The sequence below is a fragment of the Mauremys reevesii genome, linkage group 1, assembly GCF_016161935.1.
Source record: "Mauremys reevesii isolate NIE-2019 linkage group 1, ASM1616193v1, whole genome shotgun sequence".
NCBI lineage: Eukaryota > Metazoa > Chordata > Testudines > Geoemydidae > Mauremys > Mauremys reevesii.
In genome coordinates this window covers 203,020,564-203,039,875 of record NC_052623.1, presented here as the reverse complement: position 1 = coordinate 203,039,875, position 19,312 = coordinate 203,020,564, and the positions used below count along the sequence as shown (strand labels likewise).

At 42.5% G+C, this 19,312-nt stretch overlaps 1 protein-coding gene across 3 annotated transcripts in view; it reads left to right on the top strand.

Moving 5' to 3' along the window:
• Positions 1-19,312, top strand: part of TTF2 (transcription termination factor 2) — a 39,419-nt gene that overhangs the window by 14,204 nt on the left and 5,903 nt on the right. Inside the window, exons 9-19 of one of the 3 annotated variants that reach the window (XM_039497945.1) lie at positions 1,270-1,351; positions 1,683-1,799; positions 3,448-3,574; positions 3,811-3,916; positions 4,934-5,124; positions 6,267-6,420; positions 8,733-8,824; positions 11,469-11,554; positions 12,271-12,398; positions 15,233-15,403; positions 16,733-16,791. In XM_039497945.1, the coding sequence (XP_039353879.1) occupies positions 1,270-1,351; positions 1,683-1,799; positions 3,448-3,574; positions 3,811-3,916; positions 4,934-5,124; positions 6,267-6,420; positions 8,733-8,824; positions 11,469-11,554; positions 12,271-12,398; positions 15,233-15,403; positions 16,733-16,791 (1,313 nt within the window). Of the gene's footprint in view, positions 1-1,269; positions 1,352-1,682; positions 1,800-3,423; positions 3,575-3,810; positions 3,917-4,933; positions 5,125-6,266; positions 6,421-8,732; positions 8,825-11,468; positions 11,555-12,270; positions 12,399-15,232; positions 15,404-16,732; positions 16,792-19,312 lie in introns of all 3 variants that reach the window. The other 2 variants (XM_039497936.1, XM_039497926.1) reach the window with 2 other exon arrangements.

Below are 19,312 nucleotides of genomic sequence, written 5' to 3'. Positions count from 1 at the left end.
GAATTTGTCTGGCTTCAGCTTCAAGCCGTTTGTTCTTGTTACACCTTTCTCCGCTAGAATAGACAGTCCTTTAATACCTGGGGCATTTTTTCTCTTTGAAGGTACTTAGACACTGTAATTAAGTCCCCTCTCAATCTTTTTGATAAGCTAATTTTTCAACATCCTCTTTAATGGGCTGTAGCCCATGAAAGCTTATGCTCAAATTTGTTAGTCTCTAAGGTGCCACAAATACTCCTGTTCTTTTTACAGATACAGACTAACCTCTGAAACCTTTAAAATGTGGATATCAGAACTGTATGCAGTATTCCAGTATCAGCCTCACCAATGATGTATACAGAGATAAAATCATCCTCCGACTCACTACTGCCATGTTTATATATCCAAATATCATATTAGCCCTTTTTGCCATAGTATTGCTTGAACCGAGTATGGGGAGCCACAAGAAAATCTGTCCCTGCTGGGCAGTTTTAATTGTCATTGACAGCTACTCTATAAAAATGCTGATAGCTATGCCATTGCCAACTCTCTGCCACAATCAGCTGGTCTATTTTATTATTAAAAACAGCTTTTGCCTTATGCAAGTACAGAAATCAGTCCTATACAGTAGATAGTAGAGGAATACTAAGAGAATGAATAAATAGTCAAACTTGACCTCCTCCAACATTATTAGGAGTTGATTGTTGCTATATGGAGTTAGTCATGAAAAAATTCCTTTACTCTCAGTAACACCTCAGATTTCCACTACAGGTCATATAATAAATTAGCTTGGATGCTTGTACAATAATGTAACATACAAGGTCAGAAGTTGCATTATTTGCTAGACATGATTCCCAAGGATAAAAACTTACTGGTTTTTTTTTTAATTTTCCTACACTGTATAGATCTGTTTCTCAGACAGTGATCTTCCATAGTAAAATAAAGCTTTTAAAATGACATTGTGCTCATAAAATATCTTTCATATTTCTTTACAAATATCGTACATTTAAAAACTTCTTCCAGCTTGTGTATGAAGTACTAGCACAAGTTAGGCTGTCTTATAACATTTATAGCGTCTTCCTATTGTAAAAAGTCTGATCTCAGAGTAACTAGTACCACTCTGAGATGTTTGTATTGGTTTGGAAAGAAAGCTGACAGACAAGTGCTGAGTGTACAGTTTCACTAGAACAGAACTTGATTGATTGACCAACTTGGCATTGAGAACAGAATTGCCTGAGAGCAATGTCTGTGAACGGCAATTACACTTTACATTCTGTACCTAAATCTTTTCAGGTCCCGTTGTTGCTGCACCAGAAGCAAGCACTTGCATGGCTACTCTGGAGGGAGAGTCAGAGACCATGTGGAGGAATTCTGGGTAAGCAACATAATGATGCAGTGTATCCTTTTGAGATGCATTTATACTGGCAGAAACATGCCTTGTAATTAATTCTCCACTATGGTGGCAATGGTGAAAGCTGTATTTTAGTCAGGCTCCATTTCCTAGAGAATCCTGTTTTCCTTGTATCCCATCCAAATATGGGTCAGCAGCCCATAGCAAATCATAGCTTGCGGTAGTAAGTTCTTAAAGATCAACAAATATCAAACTATGTTACTTGTGAGTTTGAGATGCTTCAGCATAGATTTGAGCTATGCAGACTCATTCCATGAGGTAATTGTGACTTTTTCCTTCTACTTTTTCTTTCCAGCGGATGATATGGGCCTAGGGAAGACTCTAACAATGATTGCACTCATTCTGGCCCAGAAAAGGCTAGAGAAGGGGAAAGGAAAGGAGAAGAAATTAGAAATGTGGCTGTCGAAACACGGTATAAAACAATTATAGTGCAACACAATGCTAGTACTTCAAGTGTCTGGGCTCTCTAAAAGATGTGCATTGTGTGTGGGCAACATGCGTTGTGGTACCTGGTTGGCCAAAGTCTGATCCACAGTGTGCTACAAAGTGGTTGCCCTACACTTGGCTCTGGAGGTGCAGCCTACAGAAGGTATTTGCTGGGATCATAGTGCTCCACTCAATCAGGATAGAGATGTGAATGCTGGGATTTGTAGTCTGGCTCCATTTAGCCAGGATTAAGGCAAATGCATACTGCTCCATTATATGCAAGTAATATACAGTCTTGCCCTTGGATATGTAACTCCTTCTGAAGTCAGCGAGTTGCACGTGAATATCAGAAGGCTACATTTTTCCTCTTTTGTTTGTCCCTGGGGTTTCTGCAAGCTGTTAAATGTGCCCCTCAGTTGGGTGGAGTTTAGAAACTTTGTGCGTGACCATGGCCTGCCCGCCTGCCCAGTCTGTAGGAACTATAGGTCTGTCTTAAATCTTTGTTGGGTGTTATGCAATTTGGTTGGTCTAAGTCCTAGCAAGATTGCTAAGGATGTGTCTGTGAGAAATCCAAGCACTGCTATAGAACTCGTATATTATCACTTACACTTGGAGATAGTCTTGGGATCCAAATGACTGTTCGTTTGTGGGATTTTTTTGTGTAATCCCCTGCCCATCCTTGAATCTCAGTAAGGAGGATTCTGCCTGCACTATGTGATACAGGAAACTAAACACTGTTCCATCTCTGACAGTGAGGGAAAGAATTCCCTATGGGTATTTAATCTATACTTCATTTTGAAGCATAGAAACTAGGTAATGTTATGCATATCTTGTACTAAAGCCAAGTGGAGATTGCATACATCCTCCTACGGTCTGGGGGAAAAAACCCAACCCTACAGACTTTTCAAGTTCTGATTGCACCAGTATATCCAGTTCTATGTATGTGTACACAGAAACATTCATTATTAATTTATTTCCTCAGAGTGGTGGCTCCATCCTCAGTTAATTTGTTGTAAGGTTTTTTTATTCCTCCCAAAAATGTTACTGGGATTTTTTGTCTGTCTTAAGTAATCAGTATTTCTTTCTCCTAAAACAAAACTTAAATATTTGCATAGACTATTTTCGTGAGATGTCACATTCTGGCTTTTTTTCTAGACTTTCAGCATGCTGAAACAGAAATAATGAAGTGTGATAATAAGGCACTTTAGTCTTTCAGTGCTTCATATTGCTTCATATTGAAATCCTTATTTTTTATTATTAGTAAGGCTTCATGCATGACATTTTTGTTAATACTAAAATAGCAACAAAAGAATGTCAAGTACATGAAAAATAAGCTGATCTTTAAAATATTTTTGTTTTGCATGTGATGTTTTTAATATTGTACAGATTTTCTCCAAATGTACAACTGCAGGAATACACTGAACTGAAACGCTTAAAAAAAAAAAGACTCACATCTACTTTGCAGAACCATGTGAATGGGAAAAGTGGGCCTGCTCCTCTAAATAGATGGAAGGTTTGGAACATCAAGGCAGCTGGTTGGGGAAAATCCATCTTAATTGTACTCTGAGAAGATTCTGAAACCTCTTCCTTTTCTGGTCTTTCTATTTAAGATTCCTCTGTCATCCTCTCCCGAGGTACTTTAATCATCTGTCCAGCATCCCTGATCCACCACTGGAAAAAGGAGGTTGAGAGACATGTAAGCAGTGGCAAACTGAGGGTCTGTCTGTACCATGGACCCAACCGGAACAAGCAAGTAGAGGCGTAAGTGCAAAGCCATGGCAATTCTGCACAGGAGAAGCAAAGCACTAAGTAGGAGGCTTATTGGCTGAGCTGTCTTGGGAGAAGCCCCCATAGTAGAACTGTAGGAGGCATAGGGAGTCAGGATTGATTGAAGCACTGGCTCTTAGAGTGTTGCTTGAGTGTTGCTTTTGCCTGCTTGCAGAAAGGGTTCCTGATGGGTGTCATTGCTGACAAGCATGTCTCTTGTTTTTGTACAGCCTCTCTGAATATGACATTGTTGTCACCACCTACAGTCTTCTCTCCAAGGAAATTCCCACAAAGAAGGAAGAAGGAGAGGTCCCTGCTGAGGACCATGATGTGGGGGTGAGATACATGCAGTTGACAAGGGGGCTGTTTTATACAGAGAGACTTAAAAATCATACTAGATTGAGAAGTTATTCAACCTATTATTGTTACAAGAAACACCTAAGATTATTGTACGTGGAAAAGTATTTCTTTTTCAATCTCCTCTTGCTTCGAGAGACTTGTACAAACAGGAGAAACCGACTGGAAATGATGTGTTGTCAAGTGCACAAAGTAAACAGAAAAAGTAGAGTATTTATCCTATCTTTTGTTACAATAATCATGTTACTTTTAATAGTTGTAACAAATGTTTACATTGCAGTTTTATAGACCTGCAGCCTAAGGCCCGGAAGCCTGAGTCAGCTGACATGGACCAGCTGTGTGTGTTTTCTTGCAATGTAGACATACCCTAAAGTCAAAACTCCTTTCAATTGACTGTATGGTATAGATGAAGTACACCTCAATTCCCTGGGTGCGCTCCGTATATGATATTTATTCCTTACATCTGTATGCACAAGGGACCCAAATATGTCTCCCATAGCCATTGGATCTATGTATTTCCACATACTTGTAAATGTAAAATCTTCCCTCGTGGATTAATGTCTTGTGTTTAATGGGATGGGATTTATCTTTTGGGGTGCATTACATTTATCCTTTTGTCATAACCTGGCAAAATTCTGCTTGTCCAGAATGAATATATTTTGGGGCAGGATATTAAAATATGCATTTTTCATTATCCATAATCACAGTAAAGTACAGGCAAGTACGCTTTGATCCTGGGCTAGTAGACTTTCTTGACAGTTTTGCAGAGCTACTTGACTCAAATAACAAGTGGATGTTATAAAGGGATGGAGAGAGACCCGCAATACAAGTGGTGACTGCTAAACCTGCTCAGATTTGTGGGGACTTCCACCAGGGAAAGTCTTCCTGTCCCCCCACAAAATGTATCAACTTGTAGCTGTCCAGGATGTGGGTGTTCCCCCCCCACCCCCACAGCCTGAAATAGAATTATAAATTCAAGCCTCCTTTCTCCTCCAGGATACATCATGTCCCTGCTCTCCTCTGCTCCGAGTAGCCTGGGCTCGGATTATACTGGATGAGGCCCACAATATCAAAAATCCCAAAGTTCAGACCTCTATAGCTGTGTGCAAACTGAGAGCCAGTGCCAGATGGGCTGTCACCGGGACGCCTATACAGAACAACCTGCTGGATATGTACTCATTGCTCAGGTGAGCTGACCACGTGGGAAATCGTATAACCCTTTTTACAGTTCCAGACTAACACGGCTACCCCTCTGATACTTAATATAACCCTGGTAACCGTAGCTTTGTCTACAGGCATCGTCCAGTCATCTTAAACCACCAATCCTGGTGTAGAGTAACTTTGCTAGTGGTGGGGATTCTCAATCCAGTTATTCTTTAGTAATTCAATACCACCGAGCAACTTATGGTAGTGCAGACTTCTCAGGTGAATGGATTTTGGCTAGGCCAGTACTTTTACTCTAGTTCTTTGTATGGCATTAGATTCTACACCAGCAGATAAGGTGGTCCACAGCCTAGTTGCTCTGTATCCTGGTCCATTGACCTATTGCTTATAGTTTTGCTTTCATAATCAAGGGGGTTAGGTTGATTATCAATCTACTTTATGTTCTCACAGGAGAATTGAACTAACCATGGCACTGACCTTAATGGACAGCTGTGTTCACTCGATAGTTATTGTTTCTCTCCTGTGGCATTGCTAGGGCTTCGTTAGAATGAGGGAGCATGTCCTTGTTACAATAGTTTCCAACAATGAGTTATGAATTTAGATGGCTCTGCAAAAAGTGGCTCTAGTTGGATCATAAGCAGGTTGTATGCTTGTTTTTAATTGTTTACAAAAGTATCTGATTTAATCACTGAGTTTAGCTTGGTGATTGGAGGGGAACTTTTGCAGAAACTTGAGATGAACAGATTGTCCGATTTGGAGAGATGGGAGCTTGAAGCATTAAATGTGATGCCTTTTGGTAAATTCTTATGCTGTTTTTCTTTTTGCCTTTTTTTTTTTTTTTTAAGTGAGGTATTCAGATGTATACCAACTAAGAGGAGGTGACTCCTGCTGAGCCAACAGCACTGCCCCCTTGCACCATTGGGAGTAAGACTCCTCTGATCATCAGACAGTTTGTTGTTTTTAGCGTACAAAGATGTGTCAGTGCTAAGTCTGAATATAGATTCTGTTACTGTTGTGGGCTTTTGTTTGAGGGAATTTGATGTAAACCGAACACGAGGCTGTTTTGGATGGGAAGCAATCAGATTCTTTTCTGATCTTCTCGAGGTCTAACCAAAGAACTTCACTTAAACTTGTATTAACTGTCTTTTCTCTCCTCTCCTGATAGGTTTCTGCGTTGCTCTCCCTTTGATGAATTCAAGCTGTGGAAGAACCAGGTAGATAACAATACAAAGAAAGGGGGAGAGAGATTGAGTCTCTTAACCAGGAGTCTCTTATTGCGGAGAACCAAGGACCAGTTGGACTCGACCGGCAAGCCCCTGGTAATGACCTCTCTCCTCTTCTGGGGGTGGGAAAGGGAGCTGTGCCCTCCATCAGACGGTAGTTTTTTCATATATGGGCTTGTCACTCTACAACTGGTTTTTCCCTTTGTTCTGCAGTTTAGGATGCAAGACCAGACCCTATCATTCACCAGCTAGGAGGCTTGGCTTCCTCTTCAGGAAAAGCAACCCAGCTTCCCAAAATGGAACAAAAAGCTTATTATATATTGTTGTTGTTTGCCTAATGAAGTTAAATTTCCTATCAGTTAAAATATTCTACAGAGCAGAGAGTCAGTGAACTGAACTCTTACATCCAACAAATGGCCAAGTCAGAATGGTGAGCCTGGATACTCTGAGAAGAGATCTAATCAAGTATCAAATTTATCTTATTCAGGCTAGCCATTCCTACTATTGGGATTTTAACAGCAATGAAAAGCCAAAGATGGCCTTGCATCGCTACGTACAATTTAAGATAGCAATTCATTTCCTCTAATGGATTATTTGGGGTATCTCAGCATACAGAACTTTTTTTTTTTATATAACTAAAACTACATCTAAAAATGTTGTGCAGCTAGCTTGTAGTATCCAATTGTGAACGGTGTACCAAGCAGCTGCTTTCTCAACCCAGAAACTAAGCATGTAGCACTTGAGGCTTAGTTGCCTGTTTTTGTCTTTTAATATTAATTGATATAAACAGAGCATTTGACTTCCTTTAAGCCTGAGTGCTAACCAAGCAGATCTTAACAGCTCTGTAAACACCCAGTTTGTACCATGATTGCTTTAGGATGATTAGGTTTAGCATAGAAAGAGGGGTGCCATTTCCTGAGATCTGTGCCCCACTATGTTAACTCTAAAAGCTGGGTCAGAATGCAGTAGCACCTTGACTGGCAGGTGTGATCCTCTTTGGAGCTTTAGAGCAGAGGAGAAACCCAGTAGTGAGTCTCCGTATTCAAAGAGAAATATAAGGTATCTGATTTCTTTCCATGTACTATATTAGCAAATTAAACATTTGTATAGCTCAGAGTGTTGTCAACTCTAGTGATTTTTGAGGTTTGATTTGTAGTGTTTTTCCTAAAGCCCCAGCTCCTGGAATCATGATATTGTATGAGAGTCTTAACTTTAATTTAAAATAAGTAAGTTTCTGGCCCTAATGATTGCAGAGAAAAGCATTAAAATGTGAAGCAAGTATAGCCTAAGAAGGGATGAAAAACAGAAGGCTAATAAAATAAATAAATAAAAAACCCACCCCAGCATTACTTTTTTAATCTCTTTATTTTTGTGGGGTTGGACTCATAGTTTTTGAATGTTTGGGGTTGGGAAGTGTGAGTTCACCCTTAACCTAGCTATTTCTTAAGTGAAGAATGCCAAGGAACTTGACATCTGGAGGGATGAACTACAAGATGCTAGTATGAGGCTTGGGGGAGGGGTTTTCAGCAATGGCGTTGGGCCTGGAGTTGGGTGGGACTGTTGCCTGAGATGAGAAACATTGAGTAATCTCTCTGGCATCTGCTTCCAGAACGATCACCCCACCTCAAGTTAGGCATGTTCACTCTTAGCTGTTGAACCTTCAGGGAACGTGGCTAGGGATGCATGTACGTGGGTTGTAGGGATGCCTATCCAATAGTATTTTTAAGTTTCCGTGGACATAGTAAATGTTCCCTCTGTGTATATATTCATTAACTCTGCCCAAGTTAGAGAATCAGCCTCGCTTGTTAACTACTGTGGCTGTGATGAGGAGCCTGGGGGTGTTACTGTATCCGCAGATGCAGAGCCAACAGGGAGTGCTCTATATGGCTTAGCATCTTGAATCTTGAGTGAAGAAGGATTTTTTTTTTTTTTTAAGATTCAAATCAGGTGAGAAACTTCATCCCATCCTTATCACATCCTGCCCATTTAGGACCTGATGTGCTTGACCCATTTTAAAATATAGCGCCATCCTGTTAGACCTGGTGATCCATGGCTTCTGTCATATGTTGGCTCATGGCTGCCATCTTGTGATTATTCCCTGACTCTTGAACTTTGTGGGGAGGACCATGTGAAACACTACTCTGTAGAAGGCCAAACGGGCTTCAGCATTCTATCCACAGCAGTGTGAAAGATTTCTTCCCAAGGAGCTGTGCATGTTGCCTGCAGAGCAGTCCTGGGCCATCTGGCCTGAGGAAAGACAAGCTGTTTGATCTCTGAGACAGCAGAGTCTTGCATATGTTGTTTGGTGGTGATGAGTTCAATGAAGCTGCAGGAATCAGCAGTGATCATGGGGCTTTCTGAAATCTTTACATGGTAAATGGCTGACTCTGTTTGTTTTTTCTCTCTAGGTATCTCTGCCTGAGCGACACACTCAGTTGCACCAGTTAAAACTCTCAGAAGATGAGCAGTCTGTGTACAATGTGCTCTTTGCAAGATCAAGGTATGAGTGTCTGAGAAGGTGGGAGGATGGTGACTTCCCATCCTTTCCAATTCTTGTTTTCATCTTACAGTGAAATCTTATTAAGCCAGGAGTGGACTGTCGGGGCAAATTCTGCTTTCCAAATAATGTCTGGCTGTGTAAATGCTAGATGCTTTTTGGAAATCTCCTACCTTGGCAGTCCCATCATTACAGCTCCACCATTGTTGTAACGATGGGATCACTAGTATAAACAGATCATTGGTGTTTTTACCCCCATGTTGTTCAACACTGCTAGGAGCAGATTGCGATGATACAGTGATTAAAAGCTCCTCTGACTGCCTGTGCCCTTTGTATTACCACCCTGAATGTCAGTGTAAAAGGGTGAGAAATTTCTGTGACATTACCCAGGGTACTGGACTGTTAAACAGCCGGGGGTGCCTTTTACACTGCTTTGCTGTGAGAGTAGCCACTCCTGGATGGCTCTCTCACAGCCTCTAGCATGTAAGCTATTCTCAGGTGAGTTATATGAGTGCTCTTAGCCAGCCACCCCTGAATTGTATTGCAGAGTGACACCAGCAAATTCCCAGTTCCGGACTTGTCCCCAGACATGTGCGTCTTGTACTGCCCTGCTCTTTCTTTCTGGACAATACAAGCCCATATAAAGTTCATCATTTCATTAATAGAAAATAATATGCAAATACCTTGATATCTCAAATGGCATTTCCAAAACACTTCAATCCAAACACATGGGTTTAGATAAAACAAGTTTAACTACAGAAAGATGGATTTTAAGTGATTACGAGTAATGAGACATACAAGTCAGAATTGGTTACAAAGAAATAAAAGGTTAAATGTAAGCAAAACCTTTTTGCTTTAAATTCACTTAGCTTGCTAAGTTAGGTATTAGCTTCCAACATGCAGACAGCAACCTGGCTAGATACCTCCAGCCAGGACCCTTCCCCTAGTTCAATTATGCTGCTTTTGTCTTTCAAACATTGTTGATGCCATGAGAGGAGAGAGGTGATTTGGGGCTTCTGTTGTTCATTTTTATAACTTTTTTCCTCATTTTTATACCTGTTTCCATGGGAACCCCCAGCTGTTCCATTGCCAAGAGGTAAATTTCTCACTCGCAGCCTTCTTCCTGCCAAAGAATGGCCGCTTAATCAGGTGATAGTCCATTTGATTATGCGTACACCTGATTGAGGTGCTGGCTAGCCTTTTGTCTCTGGGGAACTAGTTTGAAGCTGTTTCCCTAAACTAGGAACATGTTTCAGTAAAGGCATACAGTAGAAATATTATAACTTTACATACAATATTTCTACACATATTTTACCAGAACAGTAATGTTCAGCAGATTATGAGCTTTCAAATGATACCTCACAGGGCATAATTTGTCCAAGATTTATCATAGTTTTGTAAAAGTGGTGAACTTAAGGATGCAGACTGTCACAGTTTCCCAGAAGAGTATAATGTAGACAAGCCTCTTGGACTTCCACAACTTTGCAGGTAACATCCTAGTCTTCTTCAGTCCCTCTCTGCCAGACCCTTACTAATGATCTGAATGTCCTCCATGTTCCCACCTGTCTTGGAGGACTTCTACCTTGTGACACCTCCACAAGCCTCCAAAGGGTCTGTGTCTCAACAAGGCTAATTTTTCTCTGTCCGTGGTCTTTATACTCATCAAATAGTTGAAGACTATGCTCTAACTCCCCGGGCTTGTTGTTTATCCAAGCTATAAATACGCAGATTTTTAAATCTTTATTCAAGTCAGTCCCTCCAACCCACTGATACTCTTTGCTGCCTTGGATGCAGTATTCAGATGCCGTTGCACCAAAGAACTATATATAGAAGGGCGTTTCTCCTCCTTCCATCGTGACAAGCTTCTGTGTACACAACCCAAAATTGCATTGTCACAAACCAGTTTCTAACTTGCTGCCTGCTATTGCCACTACCTCTTTCAGCATCACCACATTCCAGGTTTTTCCCTCTAGTTGAGTATCTTTCATCAGAGTGTGTTCAGTCGTATTTTGCACAAAACATTATCCGTTGGGCCTTGCATTCCTAGAAAAATGAGGTTATTTGGGTATTTTTTGATGGTGAGAATTCTTCCTCTCATGCTTTATAAAGTAGATCTCCATTCCAGCCTTACCTGTTTGTCTGAAACTCTGACACGGGATTCCCTTGAAGGTGAATCACAAAATAATAGCATTAACTAGAGACATGATAACTTGCTCGCTGGTGAAGCTCATCTTGTTTCTCCATCCTCACTCCAGTTCTTAGAGGTCCCTGAACTGTGGGGCGCACCCCACCCCCCCGGGGGGGTCCAGAGGTATGTTCGGGGGTGGGGCTGGGGCCTGGGCTAGCCTCCACAGGGGGTGGGGATAGAGTGCCCCCTGGCCCTAGATGCCGGCTGAGGCTCTGCTTGGGCCCAAAGCGCCCCGCTGTGGTCCCAGCCTCGTCCCCTTACCCCTGTCTGCATCCCCCACTTCTGGAGCCGCAGCCCTGCACTCAGCACCAGCTCAGGAGAGGAGGCAGTGGACACGGGTAAGGGGAGGCATGAGACCACTGGCTTAGATTGTAAACTGTTTGTGGGACACAGGCTGTCTCTAAATAGTTATCTCTAATTTCTCCCTTGTGTAACCCTGCTGTATTTCATTTTTGCCAGGTCAACACTTCAGTCCTACTTAAAGAGACAAGAAGAGCAGAAGAGTCATTGCAGAGAGTACTCTGGTGCTAACCCATTTGATAAAGGTTAGAATAGAGGCTGCAGAAATGTCCTGCGGGGAGTGGTTTTTTAAATTGAGGAAATTCTCCCTTAAAATTAAGAGAGAGAGCAGAGCAGAGAGTGAGAGCTATGACTCCTGAGTTCTCAGCACCTTGGGGCTCTTCTCTGGAAAACAGCTTGACTGCTGCCCTTGTGAAGAGTGTTGCTATAGAATATGCAGGGGGAAGGTTTGGTGTGTGTCTGCAAAGCCTTTTTCTGGCAGTGCTATTGCCAGGCTCACCTTTAAGGTATAGGGCTCTCTGTATGCTGCATATCTGTTTGCTCTGGGTAAAAAAAGGAGGTATGGTGCAAGTTACAACAAAGAACTGGTGTGGCAGGTGGTGGTTAGACCTGGGGACTGATTCAGGACTCCCAAGTCCTGTTTACACTATGTGGTGTTGGGCAAGTCACTTAACTTTTTTGGGCCTCCATTTCCTCCTCTCTGAAATGGGTACAATATCCGCTCAATGAGGGTGCTGTGGATTAATGAAAGGTTTAACAGAAGTACAAAGTGTTAACATAATTTATGTAATCTCTTGCTTCTTGATGTCTTGTGTAGGAACATACCAAGCCCAGCAAAACACAAGTTTCATGCTAAACTGCTGTTACTTTTCATTTCCTCTTGTTGAAATATGACTGACTAGTAGGGCTGCTGCTTTGATATGCCTCTGAATGCTTTCTGTATTTTCTTCCTTCCTAATAGTAGTACAAGAATTTGGAGCCAGTCGAAAGGATTCCCAAAGTGACTCTCACATCTCAAGTACTGTCCATGTCTTGTCCATGTTGTTGAGACTCCGCCAGTGCTGCTGCCATCTTTCCTTACTAAAAGTGGTAATCATGCAGTCTTGTACTGTGATTAATGTGGTTTGTAGAATGAATCATTTTAGAAGCACTTGATTAGAGCACAGAGCAATTTTGCCTATACATGTCAGATCTCTAATTCCTTGAATGGAACTTCCAAAGAACTCTCAAGTACAGGAGGAGGTTTATGTTGGTAACTCATTTGGGAGCATTCTTCCCTCTGAGGTCAGTCCAGTTCCCCATCATGGTTGGCGGGGTGGGGAGGCTTTAGTGCCAGCATCCTGGCCAGATTACACATTTTCCTTTCGTTTTAATTGGCCACATTATTTACTAAAATGTTGTCATTTTGCTGTCCAACCCAGAGGTGGCTGCGTTTCAGTGGTTAGTTTATCGGTAAGTAACAACTCTAGGATTAGGGTTAGGGGCTGTCTGAGTAAGTTTATGGGCGATTCATATTAATATACAAATATCAAGCTGGCTGGAGTGGCTCACAAGCATGAGAACCAACCTCAAGGCGGACTGTGGAGAAGCAGGGCACCAACCCCAAGCTGGTTGTGAGTTTTATAGTTAAATTTCACCAACCAAGTATCAAGTGTGATCTCCTCAAGTGCTGTGACAGCCTTAACATGGAGTCACAGACAGTGTCCTTGGGTACTCCAGTCTGTCTTGTCACACCGGCAAACTTGCCTTTGTGATAGATGATCCCTTACTCCAAAAGTCACAATAATATTCAGGACAGTCCCAGTCCCAAAGGACCAGTCACTTACCCCAGGTCAATCCTCTATCAAAGGTGACACTTGTAGCCAATCCTATAATAAATTAACGAAAGATTTCTTAACTAAGAAAAATAAGAATTATTTACAAGGTAAAAGCAGGTAAATATACACACACAAATGAGTTACAGTCTTAGTTTCTATTACCTTGTGTAACCTGCGGTAATAAGCAAGCTCTATAAGTTCTCTGGAGCTAACCCAGCTGTGGATCCCTTGCTTATGCTTAGAAATCTTCACCCCTCAAAGTTCAAGCAGCATACAGAGACAGTTCTTTCTTCCTCCAGAGTTCAAGCTGATGGGACGAATCCACCAGCAAATCTCCTCTTCATGGGGGTGGAGGGGAGCAATCAAAGTCTTTTTTTTTCTTTGTTTCACAATGGCTCATTTGGTTCAATGGACCTTCTTCGGGGGCAGGACCTAACACCTTCTGTAGGAAGCCAGTATTTCTACATTAATTAATGCTCCTTTCCTGTTTGATGACTTACACAATTACAGAGGATTACAATGCAGACACTTACTATAACCTTACAATATGGCATACAGAGGTTATAAATAAGATGAATACATGCAGCAACCTCTGAGCATTTTGTAATTCTAAACACATGCTTATGAATCTAAATCCTATTTTAACAATACTAACACACAGGTGAGCCAGACTGATTCCAGCTATGCATTTGTCAGTGTTCAGTGAAGTGTAGGGGCCTGGCCATGAGCTGGCACCTGGTCTGCCAGGATCACAGCAAACTCATAAGGTAAAGGAGAAGTATGCTCTTTTTTGAGCCAAACCAGTTTTTGCAGAATATTTGAAAGAAACTAGCAACAACCTAATAGGAAACATTTCCTGATGTTCAGCCCATACTTTTTCCTTTAAATTTCTCTTAAATTCTTCTCCATCCTTGGTGTTTATTTTGGCAAATATTTGACTGTTATTGTGTCCTCTTTTCACTCCTAGTCTTAGCCAGTTTAGTTGGCTCCTAATTTTTTTCTGTAAATTAATCATTTCGTTTTCCTTCTCTGAATCCACCTGAGTTAGTCTTTCTTGTATTGAGGTCTGAACACTGCATTGTAGAAGCAGTCTTACCAGAATCATATTAAGAGTCATATTGCCCAATCCATGACGTGATCTTTTATTTGCTGACCTCTACTACTACCTTGGTCATTTACTGAAGTGTCATGCTCGTGAACGCCACAGTCCTTGATCTGATGGGGGTGTGTGCGCCATCTGGTACTGGCATGTATGCAAAATGAATTTGGGGCATTGTTTTAGAAATTCCTGGTAACAAAGAATTATGGGTCTTCAATAGGCTGCATTAAAGAGCTGGTTAAGCACTGAACATTGCAGATGTGGCCTCCATAACTGAGCAACTTGCCAAGAGGCCAGGCGCCACACCTGACTTGTGTAATATGGAGCGGATTGCAGCATCTTTCATATTAGGCCATAATTTCTTGTGGCTTTCACCTTTCAGATTTAAGATAAAAGTGGCTGGCACAGATCACATGGTAAAGTTCTGTAGGCCACACTTATGAGTTCCATTCCCAGGTCCAACACCAACCCCCTTGAACGTTGCACAAGTTCTCTGATACTTCAATTTCCCCATCTGTAAAATGGGGCTAAAGCATACCCATCTTATAGGGAGGCTTCAGGGGTGAAGTGCTATAGACTGCTTCACCACCCTCTAAACCAGTGGTCTCCAAAGTGGAGTGCACAAGAGGATCCTTGGGGGTGCGCGGCAGGAGGAGCACTGCCTTTTTTTTTTCTTCTTCTTTGAGCTTCGGCAAAAATGGTAGAGCCGGCGCAGCAGGGGGTGTGCTCAAAATGTTTTACTGATAGGGGTGCGTGATCAAAAAAGTTTGGAGACCACTGCTCTAAACTATGTATTTCAGCTGTGATTTGGAGACAGAGCATGGCTTTATCTCCTGATTATAAGAAGCAGCTCCATCTTGTGGGTGTGCAGCCCAGGGAGGAGAATGGTCCCTAAGCCACGCTCAAAGTTCTGCTAATAGCATGCAGACGATGCTTTCTGGTTACTATCTGCTGGTGTGCATGTGGCTCTCGTTCCTTACTATATCTGCTTATTTACTCTTTTGCAGGCCCTGGACCAAGCTAACTTGAACAGTGAAGGCCTTTCTCTTTCCCTGGAAGAACACCTCAGTGCTTTGACTTTGTCAGAACTCCAAGGTCCCGACCCAAAATCTACCGTCTATCTCAATGGCAAGGCTTTCAGCATGGATCTCTTTGACATCACCAGAGAAAGCACCAAAGTATGCTGGTTGTGGTTCTGTCACATCTCTTGGGAGGCCTAGACTTCAGCATTTTCCTCTGTGTGTGTGTGTGTGTGTGTGTGATATATATATAATATATATATATATATAATTTTTTAAGTGAATTCTGATTCCCTGATATGTTTACAGTTGCCTAGATGGGTGGGTCAGCAGTTTGGGCATGGGTAGATGAATGTACAGATGAACCCTTTTCAGGGAGGTTCCATCCTGTCAAACTGCATAGGAGGCTATAAGAGAAGAGTACCTGCAAGAAAGCCACCAGGAGACACAGGATCTACCATGCTGGTGGACTCTCAATGCCTATCTCTAACATTAGACCCTTGAGACAGTACAGCGCTTCCAGGTAGAGGAAGGGAGGTGGCAGTAAAGTGGTCCCTAAAACCTTTAGATAACAGGTGGGAGAAGGGGAGCAATACTAGCCTGGGTCTACAGGGGAAGTTTGATTGCTACAAAACATGTTTGTAACTCTTGATTTCTGATCATGGTTTCCATGTCTTGTGGTCTTATTACTGTTACTGGCTAAGACTTCTCTAAAAAGTCACAGTAGCTACAGTAAAAAGTTACAGGGGCGAATTACAGCTTAGTTGCTTTTGCAGAGTTAAATTACCCTTTTGCAACATCATATAGTGAACACTTACATTTTTTTACTCAATGTAACTTACCTCAGTGGTTCTCAACCAGGGGTATGCATACCGATACGGGTACATAGAGATCTTCAGGGGTTACATCAACTCATCTCGATATTTACCTAGTTTTACAACAGGCTACATAAAAAGCACTAGCAAAGTCAGTACAAACTAAAATTTCATGCAGACAATGACTTGTTTATAGTCTTCTACTATACACTGAAATGTCAGTACAATATTTCTATTCCAATTGATTTATTTTATAACTACATGGTAAAAATGAGGAAGTGAGCAATTTTTCAGTAACAATGTGCTGTGACACTATTTATGTATTTTTTGTCTGATTTTTGGAAGCAAGTTGTTTTTAAGTGAGGTGAAGGTTGGCGGTACACAAGATAAATCAGACTCCTGAAAGAGGTACAGTAGTCTGGAAAGGTTGAGAGCCGTTGACTTACCTAAACCAAGTGTCTGTGGATTACTAACGCTTTAAAATAGTGTAAGTTTGTATATGAAGGCAAAAATCAGGTTTACAAAGCATCAGTTAGCTTCACCAGATGTTATCTCAGGCAGCCAAGCGGAAGACCTCACTTAAGTCTGGATTCAGCCTTTTCTGTGTATCCAGTGGTAAAGGGCAGGCTGCCTTCTGGCTCCACAGCAAGTAGACTAACTTCTTTTTCTGCAGCTATCGCATCTCTTGGCTGAACTGAAGACTATCCAAAGTCACTCAAAATCCCAGAAGAGGTAAGTGTGGTAATGCCTCTCTTTCTGGGGTGCATTTTTTTTGGGCATGGGGAAGAATGGGTAAGATCTGATACAGAACTCCCTCAGAAAATGAAATGTCCCCGTGTAAAGGTGCAGGACTCACCCATGCAGCACCTCCTGCTGGTCATCTCAAGGAATTGGCTCTTTTGACCTGGAGTGCCATCTGCAGGCCAGTGTCCTGCTTGTAGCTGGCCCCGTGTCCCTCCTGGACCCCAGTGCCCATTTACCCTGGGGCTGCCCCCTGGCAATACCCCCCCACAGTCTCAGGGCCTCCCCTCTCTGGGGAACCCCCAACCCTCTAATCCCCACCTTGCCTCAGTCTGGGCTACTGCCAGTCATCACTAAGCCCCTGCTCCCTGGGGCAGACTGCAGTGTAAAAGCCACTCCCCATAAGCAAGGGGGTTCGGACCTGCTGCCTTTGCCTGCTTCCAAGTACCTCTATGGGCCTTGGACCATGCCCTGCAGCCAGGGGAGTTGCCAGCCTGGAGCTCCCCTGATCCTCTGGCTCTCCCCAGCCCTGCTTCACTCCCAGTGCCCTTTCTGCAGGTAGCCAGGTCCTGCTCTCCCGCAGCCTGGAGAGAGAGACTTCTGGGTCTCTGGCTCACAGCCTTTTTATACAGGCCAGCTGTGGCCTGATTGGGGCATGGCCCAGCTGCGGCCACTTCCCCAAGCAGTCCAGCTTAGCAGCTCTCAGCCCCAACCTTCTCCCAGGGCTGACTTTAACCCTTTTCCACTGGAGTTGGGAAGCCACCCCACTACACCCCAGTATTGCAACATTTCAAATTGTCGGCCACGTGTGAAAGCACGCAAGAAGCTCAAAGAGGAGATTTGGAGGAGAGGAGACTTTGAAGGTGGTTGGGGAACTAGATGGATGTGAATTCAGGATTAATGTGTGTGGAGAGTATTTGAGGCGATCTGAAAACCAGGTGGGCAATATTCTCTTGGGTATAATAGAATTATTTTGGTCATACCAAAGAATCTGGGAGAAAATACTTATAAAAATTTAAAAAATCATGGGATGGGGTAAATCTGTGCTTAAGTCAGCATTTCCCAAACTTTTGAAAGCTGAGCCCCACTTCAGGAAAATGAAAACAATCTTGTTGCTGAACTGCTACAAATCTTAATGTGTAAGTCTTCCATGGCCCTCCAGCCAGTCCTTCACACCTCCCAGGGGGACATGTATCTCACGTTGGGAAATGGTGATTTACGATGTGAGGCAAGAAGGTCTGGTATGTGGGAAGACACAAGACTGACACGGGGCGGAGCAGAATCTTTCAAATAAGCCATCTGATTCTCTCACAAGAGACCTGAGGGAGGGAGGGAGGAACTCCCTGATCTATAACTTGTGGGAGATAATTTTCTTTATTATATGAAGTGCCAAAGAGCAAGTATGGGTGGGAGAAGGGAAGATTGGTTCAGTTTAATCCCTAAATGGTGCATGTAGGTGTTCAGATCCCACAGTGGTATGTGCCTCCTAAGAACCGATTAGAATAGAATGTAGGAGCAATTGTAACAGTTCTTCAGAAATATATATTCATATGCTGTGATTAGCACCCGTGCTTCTGAATACCTGACTGGTGCTCCAAAGATCTGATCTAAATGCAGGATTTGGGCACCCTATTAAAAGGGTCACACATCTGAAAACACCGGAGAAACTCTTTGCAATGGACTGTTCTAGAACAGTTAATGTTTGGTGCAGGCTTGGGGGGGGAAAATCTCCAGACTGTGTGTCAGAATAGTCTTGTGGAAGGATCTCTGACTGCAGTGAGAAACAGCTTGCTTAGTCTTTCTGCCTCAGAATAAACACACTGTGCTCAATGGCCACTTGCTGGAGGTGAGGTTGCCATTTAGTCACCCCTTGCTCTTTGGTCAGGTTTTTAGTAAAAAAGGAATAGTCACTGCCTGCTCCAGCTGGAAACTGATGCCTGATTTTTTTTTTTTTTGACAATTTGTGTGCAAAAAGCACACTCAGATGTATGAGGAAGAAATTGATTTGTGTATGTCCATGTGCTTACCTGACTTCCAGGCACAGCAGCCGGAATTGCACATGCAAATCAAGTGTCTGCTAGATCTGATAATACAGTTCTGAATTTCTAGAATGCACAACAGCAGTCACTGCTCAGATACCTCATCTCCATCTTGAATGTCAGCCACTTATAGGATAAATTTCCAGACTAGATCAGGTGAATCCTGAGTGTGATTGTCTTGTAGGGAACACTGCAAATCTGCCTTCAAAAAGCCTTTCCAGTATAAGAATGACATGCAACAAGCACCTTTCTAATATTAAATCCCCCCCCCCCCTGCAAAATCTAAAAACCTGACCTACCCCAAGCAGAGTTTTGACCCCAAAAAGGAAAAAGAGGCTGATTCCATAAAGTCCCTCTAGGGACTTTGCTGTTGATTTTGGTGGGAAGCACTCACATATTATGGTGATGGGCAGCAGTGTTAAACCCTAAGATAGAGAAGATAAACAAATTTAATTCACTCTTAATGTGTTGGG